General features: G+C 34.9%; 2 protein-coding genes across 2 annotated transcripts; one reads left to right on the forward strand and one right to left on the reverse strand.

Annotated features, from left to right (window-relative positions):
- The first annotated feature begins 9,984 nt into the window (after positions 1 to 9,984).
- On the forward strand, positions 9,985 to 12,160 carry LOC114403339 (pentatricopeptide repeat-containing protein At5g04780, mitochondrial). The gene has a single exon (XM_028366241.1). It carries the CDS (start codon positions 10,095 to 10,097, stop codon positions 11,949 to 11,951), a length of 1,857 nt encoding a protein of 618 aa, XP_028222042.1. The 5' UTR covers positions 9,985 to 10,094; the 3' UTR covers positions 11,952 to 12,160.
- A 403-nt stretch (positions 12,161 to 12,563) lies between these two features.
- LOC114403338 lies at positions 12,564 to 21,853 on the reverse strand. The gene is made up of 9 exons (XM_028366239.1): positions 21,591 to 21,853; positions 18,521 to 21,351; positions 15,563 to 16,748; positions 15,083 to 15,411; positions 14,816 to 15,013; positions 14,216 to 14,376; positions 13,848 to 13,936; positions 13,704 to 13,775; positions 12,564 to 12,923 (listed from the first exon to the last, which is right to left on the reverse strand). Exons 1-8 carry the CDS (start codon positions 21,763 to 21,765, stop codon positions 13,744 to 13,746), a joined length of 5,001 nt encoding a protein of 1,666 aa, XP_028222040.1. The 5' UTR covers positions 21,766 to 21,853; the 3' UTR covers positions 12,564 to 12,923; positions 13,704 to 13,743.
- Positions 21,854 to 22,092: the final 239 nt, after the last annotated feature.

A 22,092-nucleotide genomic window follows, 5' to 3' on the forward strand; every position in this document is an offset into this window, starting at 1 on the left:
CTAAAATTTAAAAAGGCATGTCACTCCACAACATGGTCTATGTTTGATTCCAAACAGACACAAGTCAATAAAATGTGTTTACTCAAGACGTGATAGTGGGTGGACGACACATAATTTAGTGCATGTGTTCTGCATTTGCACATTACACAGAATTACACAGAAAGGTTCAAGAACAATGAAATCAAAAAACTAATTATCTATGGGTGAGTGTTAAACTTCTTTTTTTTCATATTAAATATTATTTTATTTTGTATTATTCACAATATTGAAATTGTATGTTTATGACTACTCAACATATGCAAGGACAGAGCAACATTCAATCACTAATAATAATTTTGAGTGAGGAAGCAGATGGTCATTAAGCAATTAATTGACTTAGTGAGATTTCACAAGAAAAATGGATTCTCGAATGGGATGGTGGCTGACAATGGGGACAATTGTCGATTAATTTGGTAATTAAGAAAACAATAAATTTACCAATAAGTGCGTTAGTAAAATCAACATATCGAAGGTGTAATGCATTGTTCGACAAAAGAGGGAGAGAAGTCACAACAATGCTTACATCTAGTCAAGTTTATACACAAGTACTAAATAAGGTCATCGAAGACACACAGAGAAAGGCAAATGCTCACATTGTTCTTAAGTTTCATTGATGCGACACACGGTTCTTGGTCAAGATAATAAACCCGAGAGAGGTGTGGGCTGCTGGAAATTTCTTAGTTAGGCTGGATGAAAGGTAGTGTGACTGTGACAAATTCCAAAAATTGCACATGTATTGTTCTCATGTTGTTGTTGCTTGTAAGCATGCTTACCATGAATATAGGAACTACATACATCATGTGTATATGTTGAAAAGTGTCTCCAATGCATACAGAGGATTGTTTAGAGAATTACACAACAAAGCGTACTGGCCACTGTGTCACAAGCCAATCGTTTGCCCCGACCCAGAGAAGAAAGGAAATTCTAAGGGTTGTCGTGTCTCCTCTCGTATCCACACCAAAATGGATATCCGAGAATTAAGTCAACCAAAACGATGTTTCGTGTGTCGCATCTCAGACCATTCAAAGAAAAATTACCTCCACTGTATAAGCTCAAGTGAATAACATTAAATTTATGTCATACTTTTCGTATTTTAAAATTTTTGTTGTATTGTTTCAAATTTAAATATTTTATTTTATTGTTGTTAATTTTATGTATGTTTTGTAATTTAAATATTTCAGTTCAATTCAACTTGTTGGTTACATATATTTTTTTTAATTTCAAATATGTATTTTAATAATCAAATAAAATGAAAATACAAAGGAATAAAAATACTATTTTTTTTAGTTTCAATATCAAAATATTTTATAATTTTCATGAGAGTAATCAGACTACACTACTCATGGAATCATGATCAATCAATCAATTATTGCACCAAAAAATCTTTTAAACTAACAATTAGAAATAAACAATATGAATTAAAAATAAATATTTTATCAAGAAATAAATTTAACCAAACACCTCCCTTATCTATTTCTTAAAAAATGTTTTTTTAAAGTTTAAACAAACTCATCTGTATCTATAAAACATAATCAAATAAATCAATGATCGTCAATAAATTATACCCATGTTAAACTATTAAATTACCTTTGGCGTTAAACTATAATTTTACTTTTACAAAACTATTAAATTTTTTAAAAATCTTTTATAGTCTATAATTTGAAGTTTTCAAATAAATATGTTAAAATAAATTGTTTTTGAAATTTAACTTACCAGTTCAAAAATCATCACATATTAATTGAAATTACAAATAAGTTGTAGTAACAGGTAACAATACATCTTTACATCTTTACGGTGGTTTTCTAAATAAATAATAAAATAATGTAATAGGAATATTATCTTAAAATTGTTTTTTTACCAAAAAATTTATAAATTAACTTTATTTCATTTTTAGTAAAATATTTTAAAATAAATTTGTTTAATAATTAGAATATGAATTAGAAAGTAAAATATATGAAGGGATGTGTTTTACAGAATGCGTGTAAATGTTCCTAATATTTATAAAAAAAATTATAATTTATCATCTCATTGTGTCATCTTAAATATTTTATTTCATTTAATTTATGTCTTTTTTAAAAAAAAGCATGTTCTCAAACTAGAAAGTGGTCTCACTTTTAAAAAAAAATCAATAATACAAAAAATAAAATTTAAAGAAATAACGAAAATAATACAAAGTATTCTCAAAATAAAATTATTTTCAGTTTAAACAATTCAAATATAAATATAGATAATTAAAAAGAAAAAAAATAAAAACAATTTAAAAAAAAACAAAAAAATAAAAGAAATAACAAACAAATAAAAACCAGTTTAGAAAAACGATTTCTAAATTGAGTTTAAAAAAACCTAATTTAAAATTCAGATCCTGAAAAACCAAATTTTAAAGAACATTTTTTAAAAAATAAAATAAAATTGTGCAAGGGAGAAATTAGTTTGTCATGAACTGATTTCTTATCCTATAGTAATTTATATCATTTGTGTAACTATTTTTTTATTTGTATTATTTAAATAAATATTTATTTTATTTATATTATTTACGTAAAAAAACACCCGAAAAAACATTATATATAATGTAACTGAAAAAACAAAAGAAACGAAAAGTATAGACCAAACCATCTTTTGGACACATTTGTATTTTTGAACTTTCTTTTCTGCATCCCTAATGATGTGACTCCTTCAATTATAGTGTCTCGAATTTTCAACTAAATCAGTACTTTGTGCTATAAACCAGAATCTTGCAGATCGAATGAATAAGGAAGTTGAATGAGGGATGCATATCATTAACAAGATGATCTATTGGCTCCTCTTGTTTCATTCATAAGAAGATCCAGTTATTCTTCTGTCCAATTATTTCGCATGCACCATCAATATAATTAATTACCGCCCACGGAATAAATTTATAAATATGAATTGTTTCTTCCCAGTTCATTCTTGTTGGTCACCTTAAATATTAAGTTTCACAGTAGCAAATAACTAGTAAACCTCACATATAACTGTTGATGAATTAAAAATAGTAATTAAGAAAAGTGTAACAGAAATCTACCAAATCACCACGTCCGCGCCTTATCTAACTTTGCTAGTTGGATGATAGTGGTCTCTAATTGATAAAATAAGCATATGGACAAAATATTATGGGCCAATATGTTGGCACCATGTTTTTCTTTTGTGTCTTAATTGAACCATCTTTGTCTGATGCACCATTTGTTTTGCTCTAAGTTGCCTTGTCCCTTTTTATTCTTTTTTGGTCCTAATTACTTTTCCCTTCTCCCCCATCCTTGATTTCCCTTTCTATGGTCCCATTTATGTGTGTTGGCCGGTGGCATCTTTTTATTTATTTTGAAGCTGCGTTCGTGTCTGCTATTCCTTCCCACTGTAACTTCAACAATGAAAAGGAACAGATTCAAAGTGCGGAGGAACATATAAATGAAATTAACTCTGCATCAAAAGAATAGAGAGGACAATTCTAATGCCCAAAGAGTAATCCACATCAATATTCCATTCATGTTGCATGCAATTGGAAGAGAGCAAGGAACTTTTTAGTTGATGTGAAGACTACTAACTAGAAGTGTTGGGTTTGTGCGTATGTAAAGACTTTCATCTTTGTTTTTTTGTTCAACTTCTTTTTCAATTGGCATGTCAACATTTTTCAATAAAAGTTGTGACTTTGGTATCCCACGAGTATCTTTTTCATAGATAATCCTGACCGAAAGATATGACCAAATATTAAAATGTGAGTAAAATTCTTATCGGAGATTCAAACTTTGATTCATCATATTAAAAGAAATTAACTCCTTCTACTAGATCCAACCCATGATGGTGTCGAAATTGTGACTTTACTTAAACAGTAAAACATTTTTCCAGTAAAGTGGCATGCATAATCGGACTTTACTTGAGTAAGCATCCTTGACTTAATGTTTCTCATCATTCTCTGTCGAGTATCTTTATTGTAACAAGAGCCATGAGATAAGATCGATGCTCATTTAAGTTTTTTGGATCAGTTTGGATAAACAGTGTTCAAAGAATTTAAAGCATTTATATGAAACAGTCAATGGACATGGATTCCCATATCCAATCACAATTGGTCGTTTCCACTACTTGGATTCCAATTTATAATGTCAAAAGGACAAAGTTCAACGCCGAAAGTCTGTCTTGTAATGAACATATGAAAAGCAGATATTGTATTTTTATAATTTCATTGGATATACTATTGTCAGTCCATGACAACACTTTACCTCACTGTTTTTCTATGTTTACCCTTCTTCCAATTTTCTACTTAACGTAATGTGTCTACTTCAAGTGATTTGATTTGGGTCATGGAAATTCTGTGATTCTCCTTTTCTTTCTTTATTGTGTAAAGGATTTCTTTCTGCCCTCATGCAACATGTGAAGACAAAGTTGTCAAGTAGTAGCACCAGCTAAAAATATCTTATCAAAAAAACCAATCAGAGAATTAACTCACTCAAGATATATATATTCATTTCTCACCTCAACTTGCAGCATACATACATGTCTTTTATTATTTTTTGCATTTCTGTAAAGTACATCCCATAAAGAGGTATAAATAGAGAAAAAAGGGGTTGAGGTTGAGGTTGAGAGAGAAAGAGATCTTCTTATGATGGGTTGGGTATCTCGTATTTGTTTTGTTTCTTTGCTTCAGCTTTTAGTTAGTTAAGATATGGTTGATCATATGAACAGACTTTCTCAATGGAATTCAAAGCTAGTTGTTGCGATGATTGTGAGAATTCGACCAAGTACTACTACTCAGTGTGGGATTTAAAGACTTGGGTCCCTGACACAAGATGGGTTGGTTTAGTTGTCTACTCAACTTTGTGAGGTCCACACACCACACACTTGATTTTATTTTTGTGCATGTATTCCACATATATCTTTTTTTCCTGTTTCCATTTGTCACTTTGCCGTGAAAATTATGAAGCTATTGTGTCGAATATCAAAGGATATCAATGAGTGCATAAAATATGTAAATCATTGGCTAACCTTAATATTTTATTTTCTTAATCAAATAGCAGAAATGGATAATGTCAATGATGAAGTGAGATAAAAGTTCTCTAGGGTGTACATCCCATGTTTTATAATAGATTTTGGTTTGATTTCTTTTCCTATAGTTTATGAATGTAGAAAGCAGAATGTAATTATTTGTGCAATTAAGTATAATTAATTAAGAGAACAAACATTCTGAAAGTATATGTGAACTCAGTTTAGCCACCATATTAGTAATATTTTTAAGGAAAAAATATTGATAAACATTAAACACAGTGCAAGAAGTATTTTAATCCAAATACAAGATTGTCACGGTTACATTCATAGAGAAAGACAAAAACAAGTTACAATTTAACTAACCAAAAAAAAAAAAATCATTGAGTGTTATTATCTCTGTTGGCCTTAAATCATATCCAAGATCTAACCTTTATCAAGTTCATACCACAACCGCAGTCAAAAGGAATACCCTTTTTAACTTTTGTGATTAGTGATATGCACTGCTTCCGAGGTTGAACTTGGAACTTGGAAGTGTAGGAGTATTTGTATCCTTTTGGGCTTAAGGAGTTCTTTTACATATTTAGGCCTGAACCTAATTTCATATCAGTATTACTATTTGAACCACCACTTTTGCTATTAGAACTACTCACGTGGATGTCTTTTAGCTATATTCTCAAATTGTCCCTTGGATAGAAACACAATGAAAACATGTTTCCATTGAATAAATGGGGTGAAAAATAAAAAATAATGGAAATACGATTTTGTTGTACAAGTGTGCAATGAAATCGTGTTTCCATTGTTATTTGGGGTGCATAAAAAATAAAGCAACGAAAATATGATTTCGTTGTATAATGCACAACGAAATTATATTTCCGTTGCACAAACAGGAGGTGAAAAATTTAATTCAATGGAAATACGATTCTATTGTGCATTGTACAACAATAAAGTCATATTTTTCTTGTTGGTTCAACATCAACGATTCCAATCACCATCCCAAACAACAACATTGATTCAACAACAACAACAACAAAGATCCAACAACAAAACCTGCAACTAAAGGGAGGGCAAGGGGCACACAGATCTTGATAGTATGGGGCAATGGGTGTGTGGATCTTGATGATCATCGACAAGGTGGACGAGGATGATCGCTTGCGGTGGTTGGTGAACTGGAATGGGTTGCGTGCAGTTGTTGAAGGATGAGGATGAGGTCGCACCACGATGGTGAAGATTGGAGGTGGGGTCGCACATGGTGGCAATGGACTGGGGTGAGGGGCTAAGAATTCTTAGGAGAAGGTGAAGTTTTAAGAAAGGGAAGTTTGTAGGGATTTGGTGAGTGGGTAAATGAGGAATCTCCCTAGGTTGGTTGGTAGTGCCAATAGTAAGGATTGTGATGTAAACCCATTTGCACAAGGATTGAAGATGGATCTTCAAAGGTTTTTCTTTCTTTTTTTTATGAAATTTATTGAATGAGAGAGAAAGTGACGAGTTTATGGAGGGTTGAATGTAAGGTATTTGGTTCGAAGTTTGAATGTGTTTGGATGAAAAATGAAGATGATAACAATGGTGTTCAAGTGGAATTAAAGAATGAAGGTTTAGAAAGATGAAGAAGGGGGTTGGAAGAATCGCTACTCCAAAATTGGTGTCACACACAAGGTGGTGTTCCTTGATAAACCAATTTCTTGAATCACTCAAGTAACTAAGGAGATTCACTCTCACACTCTAGAAGGTAATTAAAAACTCAAATTCAAGGTCTGTTTTTTTATTAGAAAATGTGCAGCCTATAAATAGGAATGTCATCAAGTTGGTTACATAAATGAAATGATCACCCATAACAACAATTGATGGTGTCATTAAACCTAATTAAAACTATAATTGATAACAACAATTGATGGTGTCATTATACCTAATTAAAACTAGAATTAAGACACATAAACATATGGAAAATTGTGCAACTCCTTGATTAGTCAAGAGGCAGTCACAATCCTAGAGTTTTCACCTTATTAAACCTTAATTTCTTTAAATTAAAACAAGCCTATAGGTGATGCAAATCCCAAGAGAATTGACAGCCACTTTAACACAAGTTTGGGCCTTTATTTCAACTAACAAAATGCTAATAAAACCACTCAACAAAAGTGGCACCCTCTACACTTCTTGGAACATGGTGCAATTAACAATCTGAAACTTCTCCACTTGTAACTTGGGCCTAAATTTAAATAGTATGGTTAACACTTGTTGAAGAGCTTCCTTGGCCTTCTTTGTTCTAGCCCTTGCCATAGGTCCTCCAAGTCCTTATAAAGGTCCCTTGCCCTTATTCATTGCCTTGTCCTCATCAGATTGATAGTAGGAATAATAGTTCTCGTTTCATATTTGGGATCTAACTTGTGAGTTGGAAATGACCAAAACGGAAAGGACCAATCATGCCCCTGGGCCAAGATCAAATAGGGATCGAGATCACACTATCCCTACTCTACTCACAATGTTCTATTGGACCGTAGAAACAAATCATAGGGTTTTACAGCTTGGAAGGATAGTAAAAACAAGTGTAAATAGTGACAATCATCCTTGAAAGTGTAAGACACTAACAAATTGATCCCTAAAAGATGAAAAATTCAAATTTAGTTCTTAAATATACAAAAATTGCAACAAATTGGTCATGCAAATAATTTAAAGATAAATTGATCTCTAAAATTTACAACTTAATGTCAAACTAATCCTCATAAAATATAAATGACTGTCAAATTGGTCCTCAATGACAGATGTAGAGGGGTCACGGAGCGATTCTAACCCCCACCCCTCTTGATACCTCTTATGTATATACATATGCATTTTTAAGATAGTTAATGCAAAATTGTGTGAAATTAATTTTATATGGTGTAAAATAATGATGGTTAAGATTAGATAGTACAAAATTGTGAAAAATTAGGTGTATTTTTGGTTATTTCAACAATAAATGAGGAGATAACTGGTGTAAAAGTTATTGTTCTTATGATAGTGGTTAAAATTATTACCATTTAAAATAAAAAATTATTTTGATTTCATGTGTAAAAGAATAAATATATTTTTTTAAAATATTATTTATTAAAATTTACATATTTAAAAATTTACCAAAAAAAAATAGTGTTGGATCAAGTGGCCTCAGAATAATTAAGAAGGGGGGTTGAATTAATTATTAATGAACTTTTACTAATTAAAATTTATCCTTCTTAGGCTTTTACTATGTTGTTAAGAAAGTAAAGAACAGAGATATAAACTTAACCGAGAGTAAAAGCGGTAATTAAAGTGCACAGCGAGGGTAGGGAAGAAGAAGACAAATACAAGAGTTTTATACTGGTTCGGCAACAACCCGTGCCTACATCCAGTCCCCAAGTAACCTGTGGTCCTTGATATTTCTTTTCAACCTTGTAAAATTCTTTACAAGCAAAGATCCACAAGGGTTGTACCCTCCCTTGTTCTCTTTGAACAACCTAGTGGATGTACCCTCCACTAGAATTGATCCACAAGAGATGTACCCTCTCTTGTTCTCAGTCACAACAACCCAAGTAGATGTACCATCTACTTGTACCACAAAGGATGTACCCTCCAATGTGTTAAGACAAAGTTCTCAAGCGGTTAATCCTTTGAAACTTTGTGAAGGGGGAAACAAAAGAATTCTCAGGCGGTTAGTCCTTTGAAATCTTTTGTTTATGGGGAAGGGAAGAATCAAAAGAATTCTCAGACTGTGTCGTTTTGAATTCTTTGACAAGGGAGAAGGGAGACACAAAAGAATTCAGGCGGTTAGTCCTTTGTTCTCTTGGAAAAGGGAGAAGAGAGGCACAAAAAGAATTCAGGCGGTTAGTCTTTGGCAAATTCTTTTTGGCAAAGGGAGAAGGGAATGAAAAAGATGAATAACACAAGTTTTGTTTTCAAGGTTTGGAAAACCAGAAAACTTAAGAAAGTTTTTGCAAAGGAAGAAGAAGAAGAAATTCAAGAAGATGTTCAAAGAGACTCAAGGGTTGTAAAAGATTGTAATGTTCGTACTTCAAAATGCAAGTTAAGGTCTTGCTTTTATAGACTCTTCATGTCTAGTCAAGAAAACCATTAGAAGAGTTATGACCTTTAGAAAAACTTGAAAACCATTGGAAGAGTTACATCTTTTGATTTTTGTTCAAAACTTATCACTGGTAATCGATTACCAAATCATTGTAATCGATTACACAAAGCATTTTTGTGAAAGGATGTGACTCTTCACATTTGAATTTGAATTTCAATGTTCAAATACATTGGTAATCGATTACCAAATCATTATAATCGATTACACCATTTTGAAATCAATTGGAACATTGTAAATTCAGTTGAACGCTTTTTAAAAAAAAAAAATCTTTGCTACTGGTAATCGATTACAATAAACTAGTAATCAATTACCAGAGAGTAAAAACTCTTTGGTAAAAGGTTTTGTGAAAAATTCATGTGCTACTCAATGTTTTGAAAAACTTTTTAGTACTTATCTTGATTGAGTCTTTTCTTGATTCTTGAATCTTCAACTTGATTATTCTTGATTCTTGAATCTTTAAATCAAATTTCCTCTTGATTCTTGAAGTGTTCTTGATTCAATCTTGAACTCATTCTCTTTTGATTCTTGAAGTGTTCTTGATTCAATCTTGAATTCACTCTCTCTTGATCCTTGAAGTGTTCTTGATTCAATCTTGAACTCATTCTCTTGGACTTTTTGTCATCATCTTTATTATCATTAAAACTCCTTGAATCAATCTTGATTCAATATCATGAAGCTTGCTTCTATAAATAATTCCCCTCTAATAAATTTCTGAATTGTGTCTTTTAGTCCTTAAACATTACAATTTAATAATAAAAAAATTTCACAATTTCAACCCTTTGTTACATTTTTGAAAAGAGATTATATTTATATTTTTATCTTTTCAAGAATCAATTTTGTCCCTTTATTACACTTGCGGGATGAATTTGCGTATTTACCCTAAAAAGAATAAATAATGCATCTGCGCTTGCTTCTAAGGGAGGTTGAGAGATACTGAAAGCACAATTTTTACCTTTGTTCTCACTACAATGATATGAAAACGTTGAGAAGGTGTGAGAGATTTTGTAATTGTTACGGCATCCATATCAGGAAATTAACAGTTATTTCTGAGGCCAAACCTGAGTCCTCCAAAGTTGAAAATGTTGTTCACATAGATCGTGTGTCAAATTTGCACTATCTTTTGCAGTTATGTGCGAAAACAAGATCATCCATGGGAGGAAGAGCATGCCATGCTCAGATTATTCGCATCGGCTTGGAAATGGACATATTAACGTCAAATATGCTGATTAACATGTACTCCAAATGCTCTTTAGTTGACAGTGCTCGCAAAAAGTTCAATGAAATGCCAGTGAAAAGCTTAGTTTCGTGGAATACAGTGATTGGAGCACTTACCCAGAATGCAGAGGATCGGGAAGCTCTAAAACTCTTAATTCAAATGCAAAGAGAGGGAACACCATTCAATGAATTTACCATTTCCAGTGTTCTATGCAACTGTGCCTTCAAATGTGCTATACTTGAGTGCATGCAGTTGCATGCTTTTTCAATTAAGGCTGCCATAGATTCAAATTGTTTTGTTGGAACTGCTTTACTCCATGTCTATGCTAAGTGCTCTTCAATAAAAGATGCAAGTCAGATGTTTGAGAGTATGCCTGAAAAGAACGCTGTTACGTGGAGTTCAATGATGGCAGGATATGTGCAAAATGGGTTTCATGAAGAGGCCTTGCTAATTTTTCGCAATGCTCAGTTGATGGGTTTTGATCAGGACCCATTTATGATATCATCTGCTGTTAGTGCTTGCGCTGGCCTGGCAACTTTGATTGAAGGGAAGCAAGTGCATGCCATTTCACATAAGTCTGGATTTGGTTCAAACATTTATGTTGCTTCCTCCCTTATAGACATGTATGCCAAATGTGGCTGCATAAGAGAAGCTTACCTTGTGTTTCAAGGTGTTTTGGAGGTTAGGAGCATTGTTTTATGGAACGCAATGATCTCTGGGTTTGCTAGACATGCTCGTGCACCAGAGGCTATGATCTTATTTGAAAAAATGCAGCAAAGAGGCTTCTTTCCTGATGATGTAACATATGTGTGTGTACTAAATGCATGTAGTCATATGGGTTTGCATGAAGAAGGACAGAAATATTTTGATCTCATGGTCAGACAGCACAATCTTTCACCGAGTGTCCTTCACTACTCATGTATGATTGATATTCTTGGTCGAGCAGGACTTGTTCACAAGGCTTATGACTTGATAGAAAGAATGCCATTTAATGCAACTAGTTCTATGTGGGGTTCACTTCTAGCCTCTTGTAAAATTTATGGCAATATTGAGTTTGCTGAGATTGCCGCCAAGTATCTGTTTGAAATGGAGCCTAACAATGCAGGAAACCACATTTTGTTAGCAAATATATATGCAGCTAATAAAAAGTGGGATGAAGTTGCAAGAGCAAGGAAGCTTCTGAGAGAAACTGATGTGAGGAAGGAAAGGGGTACAAGTTGGATTGAAATTAAGAATAAAATTCATTCATTTACTGTTGGTGAAAGAAATCATCCACAAATCGATGATATTTATGCTAAGTTGGATAATTTAGTGGTAGAGTTGAAGAAGTTGAATTACAAGGTTGATACCAGTAATGACCTGCACGACGTGGAAGAGAACAGGAAACAGATGCTTTTGAGGCACCACAGTGAGAAGCTTGCCATTACCTTTGGATTGATGTGTTTGCCTAGAGATATACCAATAAGGATTATAAAAAATCTCAGAATTTGTGGTGATTGCCACACTTTTATGAAACTTGTGTCCAAGTCTACAAGCAGGGAGATTATTGTTCGAGATACAAACCGTTTTCACCACTTTAAGGATGGATTCTGTTCCTGTGGAGAGTTTTGGTAAAGTTATGATATATATTTATTTTTATTAAGTCCAACTAGCGCGGGTTTTATGTTAAACTTTCATCTCTGCATCCTTAAACCATATTTGAGTGACTTTGGTTGGGTAATCACCTATCCATGTTTTATAGGACGTCGGAACTTTTTTTTCTGATGCAAATGGTTGATTTCAGTTTGTCGTAAAGTGCGAAGGGAACTGCATTTGGTGCACAACACCGACTCACGTCGAATTTGTTAAAAAATACTGAAGTATTAGTTACTTTACACTTGATGCACATCCACTGCGTGGTAACTCTTAATCTTGGAAATCAGTTTTGTCTTTTGACATTATGTTGGGCTTTGAAGGGGACACGATGGTAATAGTTGACTGGTGTTGTGAGTATCAGCTTATATTTGCCAGAGGACATTTCACCTTTGACAATACACAATTAAGAGCAAATTACCTCAAACCGGTAAAAGAAGTCCTGTGTGGGGAAAACTTCAAATCATTCATTAATATTCGTAAACTCTAGCCATTGAGAAACAAATTACAGAAAATTAGAAAGTACCGGCACTGTCAACGATGAAGTTACGCAGGTTTTATATATTATAATTATAATCTAACAGGAACAAAACAAGTACAATTGTGCATGTAATTAAATTTAAAATAGCATTAAATATTTGGATTTTGGAACCTAAGGGTAAGAATTACATTATGACATCCTCAGCTGATCTTTTAGACCTTCAGCGGAAGCTTCAATACAGATGTAATACAATTTCAGCGTTTTGAAAGATAGCTTCACACTAAAACTCTAAGAGTGGCTAAAAAAGAAATAGAGGAAATGCCTTATATATACAGTGACTTTCTGATACTGTACAAACTACAAAATAATTCCAAGGGGATCCTTAGAAGCAGTAGATTTGAGGGTGCATCAAAAGATCTAATTTTCATCATCTGGGCCGCTACATCTTCATTCTAAATGAAGCTCTTAAAAATCTGCCACAAGCAAACAAGAGCCCAGTAACTCTATTGTCAGATAAATATACATTAGAAACCTTTATTAGAATAAAACTATATTGTGTGCAAAGTAAAATAAATAAATAACTGTTCGGAAAATTCAAGTCCGGTTAAAAATTTGAAGTACGATGTAGCTTTAAAAAACACTATTTATAATGCTTAGGACTCAATACAAGATAAATTGCTTCTCCGTCATCGCTGCGAATGCGATGATCTTTCCAATTTAGTGGATGGGCCTATCGCAAGGCATCCACAGTCGTCTACCCTTGTTTCAACCATTTGATTGGTTTTAATTTTAATAGAAAAAAATAAATGTCCAAAAGCAACTTACCGTCACGTTTTGAAATTTCATATCACTTATCAATTTTCAATATATTTTATTCCAGAAGAGTAATTGATGAATGATATAAGAGAACAAATAAACCTTCCACCATATTCCGAAGAAAAGTGAAACTCAACCATAAAACTTAAATCCATTATGGCAGATAAAGTGGATATTGTACTATCATTAAATCTGGTATTTGCGCATCATCACTATATTGTATATAAGTTGTCAATGTTAAACTTATTCATTGGTGTAAAAATTCACAGTTGTGAACCCATAGTGATTCTTATAAGACAATGGCAATACAGGTAGTTTACAAACAGAAAGAATATTAGAACAAATTATTGACCTTCAGAATTCCCAATTAGGCCAACAAACCGTTAAAAGGGAATAAAATGCTTCTTTCCATGCATACATGTAAAGAGGCAGCATACCTTTAACACAATCCCGTGTTACTAAAATCACTGTGCTCTGCTACTGTAACTGAAGCTTCCGAGGCAGGAGAACTACAAAAGAAGGCAGTTAATGCTTAGTTTCAGACAACTAATATATTCAACTTCGTAAATTTCAAGAGTTACCTTCTGCTATATTACAAAAACTTTGCGGAGGAAATATCGTTTCTGGGTCCATTTTCTGGGAAGAAACAATCAGAGACAGGCTATGCTTACTGCAGAAAGCAACCAGACTCAATTTTTCAGAAAAATGGATAAGCTAAAATTTCGACGAATTTCTATCCTCAAGCAGTAAATATTAAATATCATCAGACTCCAGTAATCTGATTACTTACAGAAAGTTTAAGGCAATATATATTTAATTTTGTTTTCCTTCTTTCAGTTTGAATAAAAAAGACCCACATATACTACGAGGGGTTTCAAACCCCCAGATATCAAATTAAAGAATGGCGCTATAAAACAGATAGGCTCCAAAAACTTGAACAGTCACAAACCTTGCCCATGAAGGGATTAACTTATTATTTGGAAGGTCATCCTCGTCTTCATCTTCATCATCTGAACCTCTATATGGAGAGATATCGTATGACTGCTCTTGAAGTGAGTCTTTTATGATCAAGTCATCATCTTTAGTGGCTTTAATCAGATTGTCCATTACCTATAAAGACGTAAATTTTAAATGTTCAGATGATTATAAAAGCAAGTCCAAAACACAAAATTAAATATTCAAAATGTATGATTGAAAGTTTACTACATAGAAGTCTTTCTCCTCCGATCAGAATAATGATAAGCCAAAGGCTAATTGGATAAATCATATATCCCCGACTTCAATTGTTAAGCACCATATGCTTGGAAGCAAGAGGCTTTAAAAATTAGTAATAAGAACATTTCAAAGCTAAAATCGCATGAGATCACATTAAAAACATTGGTTCTATTAGAGTGACTAGAAAATAAGTATGTCATACATCATTAAAAGAAGAACACTTATTTTCATACAGTGGGAAAATATTCCTCCTAGCCTTGACCAAAAGTACTATGAAGTTCTTCAAAATATGAACATTAACAACATAGAAGAGGGGCATATAAAATAATATTACCTGTCCATTATTAGCACAATCATTCACAGATTCCGAATAATCAGGATGCGATTCTTTTTTGTCATTTGCCAAATCTTCCATGGCCAACGGTTCGGTTTCAGAAATTTTCTCCATATTGCACTCTCTTTTGTCTTGCACCGACAAATTCTTATGATTTTCTCTTTCATCTATAATTTTCTTATTTTCTTGGACTTCATCCTAGACCAGACATCCCATGTATTAGCATTTTCCTAAAAGAAGAGAGGGAGGGAGGGAAAACTATTTTACCGTAGCTCGGCGTTGTATTTTTATCTCTTCCTTCTTGGCCTGTATCTTCATATGGTCTTGCTGCTGCTTCTTCTTGTCATTAACTCGCTTCCTTTTTTTTTCTTTCTCCTTTTTTTCTTCATCTTCCATCTGCCGCTTCTTTGCTGCCATTTGTTCCTCTTTTTTCTTTCGTTCTTCCTCTTTCTTTTTCTTCTGCAGTTCCAGCTCCAACCTTTCCCGCTCAAGTCGCAACACCTCCTTCTTCATCTTGCGCTCGTTCTCTTTTTTTTCAGCCATACGCTTGGCAGCCTCAGCTGCCTCCAGGGCCTTCACTTTGACATCTCTCTTGCCTACGTGTTCAAACAGTAAGGTTCAAATAATTATCAAAGTGAATGATCCTTTGTATTTTACCATGTCAAGATGAATTTCAGTCTCCAAGAAGGCAAATTTTATAATAGAAAATATCTATTTAAAAGTCACTCTATAGATAAGGTCAGTTACCTGTAACAACAGCAGCCGCTTGTTTTTGTTGAACTAATGGAATAAAGGAAGAAACGTTGGATACAATATTGTTAATGGGGCCTTGTTTCATACTATCTTTTCCAGATAACTTCGGCCTACTAGGCCTTTTGCAAACTGATCCAGCAGTCCTCTTGACACCATTCGCTCCAAGAGAAATATTATGGTTCTCCTTCCCCTTTCTTGTGAATCTTTTCCTATTGCCATCCTGCTTGTCAAGCTTATTTTTTACCTTATCGCAAGTCCCACTGAGGTTAAACTCTGTGCTTAAAATATCTTTACGTCCACCTGTTAATATATCATCTTGTAAAACTGATGGAGAGGGGTTTGCATTATCTACAATCTCAGCTAGGGGTTCTCTAATATTTGAACCAGCCATTTCTTCGGAACCAATGCCCCTTTGGAATGTACCAGGAATCTCGTCCACATTTTCATTTTCTTCAGTAATGCAGGGAAGGTCTAGTTTTAAACTCTTACGCTTTCCTGAACTGCCCAGGTTCGAATTAATTCGATCCCAAAGAGTTTGAACTGAAGAAGTGTACTGACCCTTGCAATTTGGTTGGCAATCAGAAAGGGACCTTGGACTTCCATCGCTTAGAGGAAGGGAAGTCCTTATACCTAAGCCCTTCAGAAGTCCATTAGGTAAAGACTGATAGGGCTCTGGTACGTTATGAATCTTATATGGGGTTAAAGTATTGCACAATGAAGAATGCATGAACCTAGATTTACCAAGGGATGTATAATCTATTGAGTTACTTGGAAGATCTATCTCTTCCAAATCCATCTTTTCCAAATCCATCTCTTCCAAATTCATTTGATCTCCAGTAATGCATGGCTGTGCATTATCTGCTTGCATAATGAACCCTTCAAGCTCTGGTATAGTCTCATCTGTACCAACCAAATCCAAGCATTGCATTCCTGGAGAAGCAGACATTCCATCTGAGAATTTAGCATTTCCTCCTGGATACACTCTTCTACTTGAGGTGCTTTTTTCAACACAACTCAGATGTTCTGCACATTCCTGTCCACAACTGACCTGATGATGCCACGACTCCACCTTCTCATCCATGGTGCATCCCATCGTTGAGTCAATACTAAAACCTGATGGATTTGCCACTGCCAACAGAAGGGTGTCTTCACTTCTGTCTCTTCCATCCAAAGTACATTTCTGCCAACAGGAAAACCATTTAAAAGCCTATTCAGAACGTTTTATAAAATGAAAAGGCAACTTTTACAGCTCTAAAACTACACTCATACATCTGCATATTCACTTTCCTAAAGAGTAAGATATTGCAAAATTTTCGGTTACAGGTGTAGTTCTGGCTGAATACCAACATATTTTAACACAAGCCACTGACAAACAAAGACATCCAGCAAAACATATGAGAACTTGAAGTCTGACTTTTTTGTTAAATAAATAGTAAAAGTCATTTTATAGTTCTGGCTACATAAAAATATAAAATGTATGTTAAAACAAGCCACCGATGAATCCAGCAAAACATCTCAGATCTTGAAGTCTAAATTATTTGTTAAATAAAATAGTAAACCTCAATTTTTGCCTGAAACCTTATTATTCACAACCCAGCAAGTTAGTAGATTGTGCCTTTCCGCCTGTTCACCAATTCTCTATAAATGTATCACCATCCAAACAATTCAATTATTCAAGTTTCTGATATTCGTAGAAGGAAAGGTAATGCATGCTAAGCAGTGTTAAATAGAAAAGAATATACATGTACAAAAACAATAACCAATCCATGGATCAAACAATGCCATAGTGTTCTATACTTACAAGTAAAGAAAGAAACCTCAGATTAAAGAACCAACGTAAAATTATATCAGTAGTTTTCGAGAGTTAAGTTTTAAATTTCTTTCCTTTTTAATATCAGCTTACCTAAATTATTCTTACATTCATCAAGATTCACTTGTATTATTAACCAACATAGAATTCTCACTTTTATCTCTTATCTGTGTCTCCCTCCTCGCCCCTTTTGACAGATGGCAATCCTTTTTCACACTTTCTGCATCCACTTCAATATAAATGTAGCATAAAACTATTATTTATCTATAGTAAATAGCTATTGGATCATATATTCAACTTTCCACTAGCTCATTTGTCATGAAATGTCTACTCTCAGCCAATCTTTAAACACTATAATTTAGAAGAAAACAAAAGAAAAAAAATTATATTGACATCTTCAATTCAATGTATAGATGTTTCATATGGGGTTTTATCATCTCTTAGGATTTCTTCTTTTCATTTTTATTTGACTCAGTTTTTCTCTAAATTATATTGCATTTTCGGTGTTTTTCATATAAATTTTAAAGAATAGTGTTTTTCTATTTGAATAAGGATTGTGTTTTAACCTTGGATTCTAAAGTAACTGAACTCTCTTCCCAACTTACTCCTCTATCTGTTTCTTTGTTCTCTATCGTTGCTCTAATCCTAAACTGATCGACCAAACAACGTTTTGATAGATCAATTTTACTCCACAGTGACACAATTATCACTTCAGCATTTTCACTTCTCTACATTCTAAATAGATTTTCTATTTTATCACGCTCCTTGATCTAGTCTTCCTGAGAACATCACATAGACATTGACAGAAATCTTGTTGGTATTTTGAGGAAAGTTGAAGTACATAATTTTCATTTCTCAAAAACAAATATATCTAAAATAGCTTTCAAAGGAGCCCGTGACATCGAATAAAATAAATCTACTTGTGTCTATGCAAAAGCAACACAGCGCAATAACTATGACATTGAAGTTCGAAGATATTAACCAAGACTTTGTGACATACAATTTGATATTGAATTATTTTATGCCAACTCCGCTAGTGCAAGGTGTACAGAAAATTCATATTTAATATTTAGTCCTAAAGAAAGAAATCTTACACAGACTAGTCTTAATATTTTCAGAACGTAAAACAAAATATTATGTACCTCTTCTTTTCGCACTTTAAGTGAAGAGTCTTCCATTGTTTGGCATTCCCCGTTGTATTGCATTTCATCTGTTGGGATGTTACTAATAGATTGATGTCCTATATCATCCTCTGGATCAGATGGCAAATTTTGAACTTCTAGGGCAACCTCCCGGCTGTCTTCTTCAATACTCAAGTTTCTACTTGCGGGCCTTTGGTCAATAGAATCACATGGTTTTTCCAAGAGGTTTGAAGAGGCGGCTCGAAATCTCTCCGTTTCAATTTCAATCTTCCTTCTTTTATGCTGAGGACAAGAATGTTCCACATCATAAGTGAAACTTTTAGTGGAACTTCTGAAAATCTGGAAATCAGGTGAAAAACTGGTAATTTTTCCTTCGCTGAGCAATGTCTTCCGCAACACGTCACCATCTTGACACAAGGTAATGCTATTAGGACCCTGTCGTGCCAAACCAACATTCACATCAGCCATGGGAGCAGAAAATGGGAACGCAACAGTGAAATTTGTAACATTTGCATCTGTGGATTTATGCAGATCATTTCCCGTAACTGCTTCAGAAGAATCTGCCAACTTAGCACTACTTTCATCATTTTCTAGTGTACTGTTTACTGAAACAAATTTGGTTGGCATAACTTCTTTTGACAAACTTCTTGATGAATTTTCACGGGCAACTTGTGAAGGACAAGAATGATTCATCAACGAAGAAGTAAGAATACAGAATCCATTCTGAACCATAAGCATCTCTTTGTTTGGTGGCGCGGCACTTAGTGTTGCCCTAGCTATATCTTCCTCCTCTAAGTGACTTGCACAATATTCCATACGAGGCTCCTCTTCTCTGATCGGTACTTCCTGCATTTGCAGCGAAGGCATCTCCCCTAAGGAGTTGCACTTACTTTGGCATACAGAAGAAGTTTCCTCTTCAAGTAATTTTACAGGTTCCAAAGAGTTCAGAGGTTCTTCTGGTGACACTCCCTGTTGACCCTCTTTCAAATCAGGACTACAAATTCCACTCATACTTGTCTCCTCTACATCATCAAAATCAAGTTGCTTAGGCATCACAGACATGGTAAAATCAGTGGGCGGCTTCAAGACTGATACATTCTGCCCAACCTTAGGGATAACACAATAAGGATCTTTTTCAACTAATCCATCAAAGTCAGCTTCAACTTCGCCAACAATTGCAGCAGATCTGTGCTCAACATTATCAGTGGGAAGGGCACCATACGGTATATTTTCTTGAACATCCAAGACTTTCTCATCCACCGCTGCTTCAACATATACTGATTCTAAATTTGAAGGCCCACCATATAAATTGGAAGAACTCACTGGCCTTAATGATCCTTCATTTGCAGAAGTAGCCACAGCCCTCATTTTTCCAGAAGCAGCTAGTGCCGCAACGTTCTCCTTGTCTGCAGAATTCCTGCCAGTTTCTGTATCTAATTTGGAATACTTTGGACTTGAGGATAACCTTCTAGCATCCAGTTTGGTAGGCGGTACATTCCAAGACTTCTTACCAGCAGATTCAGAGCAGGTAGCACTCTGCTCACAGAAATTGTATCTGGAAGACTTCAGTACTTTTTCAATCTTTTCAGAACCACTTCTACTCAAACGATCGTTTGGTTTTAGCGCAGAAAAGTCCAGATCCTTTTGACTATTGAATGTCCCAACAACAGACAGCACAAGATCCTGTGAATTCTGTGAAATTGAAGGTTGAGGTAAAGGCACTGATTTGTCAATAGACCTTACAAAACCACCAGTCATCATAAGATCATGACCTGGTGACGGGCAGGAACTTCTAAGTAACTTTATCATACCATGAATGTTACTTTCTTGTTTGCTGAGGCAGGAATTGCCATCTTTAACTGTATTCCTACCACTTCCATTGTTACAATCAGAGGCTTTGCTTAAATCTGTTAGTTGAGCATGTGTAATTGGTTGTCTATGATCACAGAAGTCAACTCCTTTGCCACTGCCCAAGGTGCTATCAAGCTTCAACAATTCACGGTTACATCTGGCCTGGCTAGAACTTCTAGATTCTGTTAATCTCTCATCATACACACTTTTTCCAGCTTCCTTGCTCTGATACTCTCCTTTATTTGCTTCATTGATGCCACAACTTGCATTTGCAAAACAAGGTTGGTTGACTATCTCGAATGACTCATTCAAATTATTAGGCGGAGGGCCATCTTCCTTCGCTACAGAAGGACTAGCAACATTCAAAGAGTTGAATTTCTGGGATGAGCTTTTAGATCTTGTCATCCGGCCAGAGTAGTTAGTTACATAGACACATGCTTCCATTTCTTCCATGGAACAACTTTGGATGTTGGAATGAAAATCTTTGACCACATCCGACTCCATTGCATGTTCTGCCTCTTGAGTTGAGGGTGCAGAACCTGTAACTGTGCCAGCACAGACACAGGCATTATCATCTTCTCCTGACAATCGTCTGGGTGCTTTTGCACTATTACGTAGCTCCAGAGCCTTCTGCCTCGACTTTGACCTTTGCAACTTTGCGAGAGACGGAGCTGGGTCGTGGTGACTGTCTGAGGCCCTTGTTTCAATCTGATTCTGAGGTGGTGATACAGCACCTGAATCCAATTCAGGAGGACCACTTGAGGCACATACAGCATAGTTGACAGGACAATCTGGAAAATTCGAAACCCCATCTCCCGTGTTACACTCCTTTTCTAAAGCACGACCTTCATTATGCAAACCAATTGGATACTGAACACCATAGGACACAGCATCGAGATTGCTGCACACACTGGGGAAAGGAACTCTATATTGTGGTTGCGAAATTAGAACTTCGGAAACGAGATCATCTTTGCTTAACCCTGCAGAGAGAGAATACATTATCACCAAATTAGGATTAAATTTCGCAAAGGAAAATTGGCCGAGATGATAGAATTGCTATTGAAACTAGCTCCCTCAATAAGTGTGCGAACGTAAATTATCATTTCTACGAAACCACGAAGCGGGTATTATTGTTCCTCCGTGTAATTATAACAAAATGCGAAGCAAAAATCAGGGAGACCTAACACGGAAATCTCACGCGAGAGGGAGGGTCTATTACCTTGTGGATCTGCGTGACGGGAAGAGTTGCAGAGCCATGGCGGAGGGGGAATTCCGTTGAGGCGGAGTTTGGGGAAAAGGTGTTGCTCCCAGAGATGGCACTGTTGTCGTGATTGGTCGATGATTCGCTTCTTTCGCTCGAAGATCTGCACGACGTGCTTCTCCATCGCCGACATTTCTTCTTCGCTTCACATCGATGAATAGCGTGGTTTTGGCGCTGTTTACAATTCAAATTTTGGGATCCTGTTAGTGATTTAATTCATTGGGTTGGAAAATGGAAATGGATTCATTCATTCATTCACCCCCTTCGAATGTTTCAAAGTTCAAACTCTGTGTGGTGTGTGGGCTGTGTTGCGTCATGTGTTGGGCTTATTTGGACATTACCGTTTCGGCCCAACTTAATGCCCAGGTCTTCACCAATTGCTGGATTTACGTGACGCAAACAAAATCATAGTCTCACTCTCATCAGCGGGGCTACCTTATATTCCGGGCAATTGTTAAAC

This window comes from Glycine soja, chromosome 20 (genome assembly GCF_004193775.1).
Source record: "Glycine soja cultivar W05 chromosome 20, ASM419377v2, whole genome shotgun sequence".
In the NCBI taxonomy this organism is placed as follows: Eukaryota; Viridiplantae; Streptophyta; class Magnoliopsida; order Fabales; family Fabaceae; genus Glycine; species Glycine soja.

Bases quoted from the DNA above. Each gene is read 5' to 3' on its own strand.
- LOC114403338 (XM_028366239.1), bottom strand. From the start codon at position 21,765: ATGTCGGCGATGGAGAAGCACGTCGTGCAGATCTTCGAGCGAAAGAAG. The intron at 16,749-18,520 runs GTACATAATATT...TCCTGTTGGCAG, and splicing joins TTAAAGTGCGAAAAGAAGAG to AAATGTACTTTGGATGGAAG. The intron at 13,776-13,847 runs GTAACTCTTGAA...CTTCTTTTGTAG, and splicing joins TTTTTGTAATATAGCAGAAG to TTCTCCTGCCTCGGAAGCTT.
- LOC114403339 (XM_028366241.1), top strand. From the start codon at position 10,095: ATGAAAACGTTGAGAAGGTGTGAGAGATTTTGTAATTGTTACGGCATC.